This window comes from Acanthisitta chloris, unplaced genomic scaffold, assembly GCF_000695815.1.
Source record: "Acanthisitta chloris isolate BGI_N310 unplaced genomic scaffold, ASM69581v1 scaffold18260, whole genome shotgun sequence".
NCBI classification, from domain to species: domain Eukaryota; kingdom Metazoa; phylum Chordata; class Aves; order Passeriformes; family Acanthisittidae; genus Acanthisitta; species Acanthisitta chloris.
In genome coordinates, this window is record NW_008653526.1 from 10503 (window position 1) to 18052 (window position 7550).

General features: G+C 36.7%; 1 protein-coding gene across 1 annotated transcript in view; it reads left to right on the forward strand.

Moving 5' to 3' along the window:
• LOC103808664 (slit homolog 2 protein-like) overlaps positions 1-2397 on the forward strand; it is an 11493-nt gene extending 9096 nt beyond the window's left edge. The window contains exon 4 of the mRNA XM_009081466.1: positions 538-2397. Coding sequence (XP_009079714.1) covers positions 538-779 — 242 coding nt within the window. The 3' untranslated portion in view covers positions 780-2397. The remainder of the gene's footprint in view (positions 1-537) is intronic.
• Positions 2398-7550: the final 5153 nt, after the last annotated feature.

Below are 7550 nucleotides of genomic sequence, written 5' to 3' on the forward strand. Positions count from 1 at the left end.
TGCATTGTACATAGATGTGAATAGAATAGAATGGTTGTAGAACTTTTAACAGATGTCTCATTTTTAGCTGCCTTTATACCTCAGTAATTTATGAAGTTAGGGAATGTAACTTATATTAAATAAAAGTTTGAATAATATTAAACTCCAGGTCTAATAAATTAAATTGCATGCTTTCTGAAACATTTCCCTATGGTAAACAGAACCAGCTGCAAGCAATGTAGGAACAGAAGATGTGTATTTTTATAAAAGAGGAAAAGATTTAAGCTTCCAATTTTCTTGTCATTGTAATAGCTTCGTATTTATAGTTTACATATACATAATATAAGCATTACTGAAAATAGAAGGTATAAGGAATAAAAACAAGCATTAATCAAATTAGGTTTGGTAGAACCACTAGTTTCCAATATACAGTCTGAGGCAAACTTGAAAATATCAATCCCAACTGCAAATAGTAACGCTGCATCTTCCTTAGCAACATCAACTATTCTCTGACCTGTCTCTCAAAAGTGCATCTCTTATTTTAAATGTTTTCTACAGAAATCTCTTGTCGAGGGGAACGAGTCCGAGATTACTACCAAAAGCAGCAAGGGTATGCTGCGTGCCAGACGACCAAGAAGGTATCGAGACTAGAATGTAAAGGAGGATGTTCAACTGGGCAGTGCTGTGGACCACTGAGGAGCAAGAGACGGAAATACTCTTTTGAATGCACTGACGGGTCGTCATTTGTGGACGAGGTTGAAAAAGTGGTGAAGTGTGGCTGTACAAATTGTCCCTCCTAAGTGTCCCTGTCACACTTGTCTTTTGAAAATGTTGTATACTTATTGACCGTGTCGGACTAATTAATGCTTCATAGTGGAAATATTTGAAATATATTGTAAAATACAGAACAGACTTATTTTTATTATGAGAATAAAGACTTTTTCTTCATTGAAAAAAAAAAAAAGATTCAAGTGCTTGAACTGAGACTTCTCATACCCAAGAGGAGCTTTGAAGAAAAAAAAAAAAAGACCCGGTAACATTGCAACAGAGATGGGCAACTTTAACTGCTTTTAACATGGATTCTTCTTTATAACATGCTGAAGATACACTGACACTATACACATGTGACTTTCAACTTAACAGCTCAGAGATGAAATATTGACCAGAACATGAGGCTTGTTTTTTTCACTTTCGTATCAGTATATTTTATTGTCTTGACAGACCACACCAATCACTTCCCATGGATGAGGAAGCATTATGAGTGAAAAGAATCAGATTATACAGAAATAACAATTGTTTGAAACACATTTTGTCTTTTTGGAATGATTAAGCATCTTGAGAAGATGGGGTCCCATGTAATGAATGGGAAATGGGAGATGTGAGAATATACTATAATCCTGAAATCTCCTGATGATGTATACTTTTATGTCAGCATGTTAGCAAAAGAAGCATAAAAAGAAAGTGTTTATCTTCCCTTTTACAGTATTAATTTTTTTGTAATATAAATGTTTGGGGGATGATAAAATAGATTATTGATGGATAAATTAGTAATAATATGGATTTCTGTTTCTATGAGTTCTAAACAACTCTATACAGTATTCGGTTTCATTGAGAAATATTTATTGTATCAAAGTACATTGTACTTAACCCTTTTAGGCCACCCCTTTTACTGTTTTTCAATGCTTTAATATATATTAATTTATATTTGTCCCAGTATTTTTGTAATTTTTTTTAAAGGACTTAAAAATCAGGATTTTTTGCAATAGAACTAACGTAGCATGTCGTCTTGGGGTAAATGTTTTTCAATCCATTTTTTCCTTTCCAGTCCCTTTTCCTTAGAATCTGACCACTCGGTGTCACTGAATGGAAAGTGATGACAATCTGCGGTTTCACATGCAGCAGATATTCAGGACACCTTCCAAGAACCCGTAATGTATGACAGAAAATGTCTTTACACTAGATGACAATTGTAGAGAAGTTAATTTTCCCTATATACAGTACTTACAGAAAATAAGATGGCGTGTAGAAAATGACATTAGAAGATAGATCTTTATAAATTAATATTCCCATGGAGCTCTTTACCTTTTTTATAAGGAAAAAAGAAGAAAAAAAAAGGCTGTGCTATCAAGAACTGTGACTTTCCCCAAATAATAAAACTACTTTACTGCCCTAATGTTCCCCATGTTAACATGTTGCTGCTAAATTATAATGTAGAATTGGTAATCAATAGTGGGTTGTGTTCTTCTTTCAGTAAAACCCAGGGTACCCTGTAAAAATGCAGATGTTTTTCAATTTTATTTTATTATTTTTTTTACAAAAAAAGTTAGATGTACATGTGTAATGCAGTGTGCTTTGTCTTATTTGGACTGATATCAGTAATGCTACTGATGTTTGTAAATTAAACAGATATTTACTTCATTAACAGCTTTTATTTGTATTCTTCTGAGAAGTTTAAATTGTCTAGAAGCCTTTCATTCAACATCTGTAGTTGCAAAGAATATTTGGTAAAAAAACAGAATAAAACCCCACCCTAGACCTAGTGTATTCATTGCTGAAAATCTGAAGAAGGAATTAACTTGGGCTTATTACACCTAGAGGCAGTGAAAATGTCAGTGCATTATGGACTCATACAAAAATTAATCAAAGACTTATAAAGTACACTGCAGGAAAAGCAAGTCTATCCAAATACTTTAATAGTTATAAAAATGGCAATTTGATGTTGTTCTAGCAAGTAATTTGATTCTTCAGAGGTATTCATTTTCACTAATCTTGGACTAAGTATTTTAAATTTAAACAATTGGATAGGATGATACTTAAAGTTCTCTGTAATACAAATTTTACAAATAAATCTGTATTTATTTTACTTAGCATACTTTAGAATTTGCCTAAATATCCAATGAAACAGCCTTTGGCGTGAGGCCTTTTTGCCATTTCTATGACTGCTAAATCTGCTGTAAATAGGGGTAGTTTTGAGGAGAAAGAAGCCATTTTTCCCTGACAGTACTTATATAGCATTCTTGAATATGGAAAAATCTCTTGGAGCTCAAAGTCCCTGTACCAAGTATCTGGAGTTGGATTGCTTTCTGTCCTCATACTGACAGAAAAAAAAAGAGTTTGCACTGATATTCAAGCAATACTAGCAGCTAGTGATGAAGCTGGGAGCATCAAGAGTGGGACTTTTTGTGGCCTCTAAGCAGAACCAAAAAAACCCTTTAGAATGTAAGAAAAAAAAAAAAAAAAAAAAAAGACGAAAAAAACACTCCCCCCCAAAAAACCAAACAAACTCAAAACCAAACCCAACTTTGGCACCTACCCCTCTGGAGGAATACAAGGCACCTGTATCAAATAGTGATTCAGCTCACCTGAGAAATCTGAGCAGCCCTGTATGCTTAACACAAAGTCCTTGAGCATCAACAAGGTGTGCCACTCTGCATGACAGTGCAGTCCTGCACGGGCTGGGTCACCCTGACACCCTTCTCATACCTAAATCAAGTTTCTTATCATATTGCTACAGTAGGCTGCCTTGTACCTGTACTCTCCAAAAGGGAGATAGGGATATGAGGGAACTGTAGCTTTAGGTATAGCTAACACAGTGGACAATTTAGTTCACTGCAGAACACTCCAGACACATAGGTTTTTCATTCAAAAACATGTCATGCAGCTATTAACACAGTGCTTAGGGATTAGGGGTTTTGCCTTGTGTCCACTCCCTGCTTGAGGAATCATTCTCTTGCAGCCTGCTTTTAATGTATTGAATAAAGTGCAAAACCTGCATTGGATCTGAAGGATGTGACTCAGTACAGTGACCAAGTCCTCAGTTCAAGTTAACACTGCATACAATTCAAATTCTTTTTTTCATTAGAAACCAAGAAAAATCAAACTTGCAGATTCCATCATTTTCTGCCAGCATTCTTAAAAGCTGTAATAATGAGAAAGCACATGAATGCTGCTTAATTTGTACTGGCTCATACAGACCTCTCACTGTCATCTCACAGATGACAAAATTGTGAAAGAGCATGGAAAAAAGACCATTCTTAAATAAAATGGTAACAAAAGTCACTGCTCTTTTATTCACATTGAAAGTCAATTCAGAACAGGAACTATCACACATGAAATCAAATTCTGCAGCCTCTATTAAAATTTCTGGGGCAGATGGATATGTGAGTGATAAAAATACTGTTCTAGGCAAACCAATAGTAGACTATGAACAAGCTTTGAGAGCTACAGTTTATTTTCTATGCTCTGCTGTAATAACAATTTTGTCTTCAGGATACATTTTACTGCCATATGGGGATACCATGAGCCTTAGTATTACAAGAGTTGTTGTAATATGATGATGCTCTGTGTAAGTAAGTGCCACAACCATGTGATACTCATATGATGTTGCGAAAGCATTTGCCTGGAAAGATGAGATGTCATTTGTAAATGACATCAAATCTGGCAGACGTGATAATCCACAGTGTAGTTGCAGGGATAGTAGCAAGGCAAGAGAGTAAATTGATGTCACCATGTTAGTTTTGTTGAGATGTGTGATGACTAAGAGATGAGGGGGAGAGTGGTACATTTTGGAAAGGAGCTTGCTGTTAAGAAGAAAATGCCCAGAAGTTTTGGAAAAGTGTCAAGAGTCTTGTGGGCTGTTTGAATTGAAGCTCTATTTTAGGAGCTTTATCTGTTACTGCTTGAAACAGGTATTTAAAAGAAACCTCTTTACAGTTCCGAAAATTGCACACTTGATCTTTCTATCTTGAGTTAATCCTATTTTTTGAGGAAAAGTTTATTTTTCAAAGCATTTCAAAACCCCATCTTTTTGTTCCTTTTCTTCTCCTTTAGAAGCTAGAGTTATTCTTGTGGTGGCTCATTAGGCATGCAAGTGTCTGTGCTTCAGCTGTCCCACCTTACAGTGGAGAGCCTGGCACGTAATTTCAGTTCCCATAAAGTGCAATTCACCAGCTGAGCCATTCAGGATTCTTGGCTTTTAGGAGAAATATCTGTACACGGAGCTGGTATCTCCAATCTATTTAAGATTCCTGGAGTGGAAATCAGAAAATCATTGGTAGTTCTGACTATGTGGGGGCTGTCAGGAGTACAGTAAAACTGAAGTGTTTGCCTGCATGCCTAGAGAGCCTGGCTCATCCTGGAGAGCTTACTGCTTCACTGTGTTCTTTATGTATTGTGTTCCTGGGAGAGCAGGAAGTCGTGCTCATCCTTTCTGAAATATCTGAGAGGAGAGGGATTTTGTGTCCTTTTGCAAGTAAATTGTCTAGGCTGGAAATCATAGGCCTCTTTGGCCCTCAGCCAGATTAAACTGTGTATGTATACCTTAACATCAACCATCATCTTGGACACCAACAGCTCTTGAGGTTAAAAAAAGTGAATAAATCTTGCTCTCAGTTTAATAAAACACAGATGGGAAAAGCAAATCAAACAGAGAGTTAACAGCTCTATTCACTGGTCTCCTGGGCTCCATGTGATTAAATCAGAGTTGGAGGGTATGTTTCTGCTGCTGCTGTTCTGGCCAGTGTCCGTAGGGGTGATGGCCAGCAAAGGAGAAGTATTCTGTCAGAGCTGCATGTCATTTGTCAAGCTGAGAAAAAACAGTCATCTCACTGAACAGCAAGACTTCTGGCTATCCATAGTCCCAACAAATATGCTCCAGCTCTACAGCATGACACCCATGCTGCAGGAATTTTCTCAACCATGGGAACAGACATTAAAACTGCCTCCCAGATCCACAACTTTATTTCAGAATGTTGATCTTAGCAATGCTTTCTGGTGTTTACAACTTCATCCCTTTATTTCATTCCAGATAGGAGGTAAACTCCTTTAGTTCTAAACATCAAGCCTCAGTATTCTCAATGGCTGCCCTATACAACACACAGGAAATTAAGACTTGGGTTTTTTGTTCCTTTTTTTAGGTATTCGTTAGCATTTGTAGAGGGATCAGAAGACTTGCTTAAAGAAGAGGCAGGTTACACATCCAGGTACAGAGATCAAACATTTTCATGGCCTTTATAACTCAGAAAATGTTACATTACCTTCTGTGGAAAATTCTAACATACATTGATACAAATTTACATATTTTATGAATTCATAGACTTAGACCAGGGAAATTATTATCTGTGTCTGTAGTCTGCTACCACTTTTACTTTTTTTTTTAATTCCTTTTAGAATATTTTCCATATCACAAGACAAGTAAAGATAGGATTAATGTGCCTGGGTTGCTTACTCTGTCATTAAAGTTCCATAAAATGATCCAGTAGCCCTTTTCCAGGACATTTTTCTTCTTTCTCATAGTTTTTCACATCCTAGGCTCCAGTCTGTTGTTTCTGTGAGACTTTGTCCACTTTGTTTAATTTCCAGAACAGATTTAATCCTTCCAAAGAGAGGGGAAGGATACCTTTTTTTCCTGCAGCTGTGCCTAAAATCACTCACAGAACATCTTTAGAAGTATGTTTTCCTTCAAAGTCCTCTGAGAATAGGTTAACTTGAGCTGGTTTTACTGCAAACTTGTTTTGGGTTGGGTTTTTTTTCTTTTGCTTCTGATTAGGTTTATTTATTTCATCACAATTCTGTGTTTCTGCTATGGTAACAGCAATAAGAGAGGTACCAGCTGACCTGTGCTTTGGAAGATGCTTGCTGTTTTGAAACAGCAACTTTAAAGAGTATGAAGTTTGCCTGTTCTCTCTCCTCTTTTTTTCCATTTTTTTTTGTTTGGTTTTGTTTTTCATTGGATCTGTTTCCCTAATAGTTCACCCAGTTTTGTGTAGCTTTATTTTGTAGAGGAAGGGTAAGCATATGAGTCTATGCCAACAATAAATAAAGCTGACCACAGAAGACATAGATCTATACAGATACCTGAATATCCACAACGAGACCATGTGGCACAGCACATAATCCTCTGCAGAAAAAGGTTAGCTATTACCCTAAATAAAAAATAAACTGCAAATAATGTACAAAAAAAAAAACCCAGCTGAAATGTGAGAAGCAAAATGTTTGTTAAATCCAAATTGATCAAAACAGTGCTCATCATCCATCATCACAAACCACAGACCAGCCTTTGGCATTCATGCCTTCCTTCCTGCTCCAGGCACTCCAGACACTACTTGCTTCCCCTTTTTCCCACCCACCCGACTCCAGACCTGACTGTGCCATTCCCACAGCATTCCCAGATGACACTTCTTCCTTCCCTTCAGAATAAGTCAAGGCAATCACCTTCTTGCATGTGCCTTCCCTAGGATAACCTGAGGCATCTAGTTGGGGCAAAACACCATGGTGGTGATGGGAAGAACACACTGCAGCTAATTAACATTTAAGCCTTTAAAAATCAAGTATTATTAAACTGTTACAGCAAAGTGCTTGTACCAATCAGTGGGAATTGTGGCTGTCAAAACATTTAAGTAATAGAACTCCCTTTCTGTGTGTGAAGTAGAGAATGACACCTCTTCATTTTCATTCTGAAGAGCAAGTGTAACCAGGTTAGTTGAAAGGAAGGATAAAGAGATCTAGCACTCACTGAAAATTTGCTCAGCAATCACATGCAAAAGCTACAAAAAAACAGAAAATGTGACCTG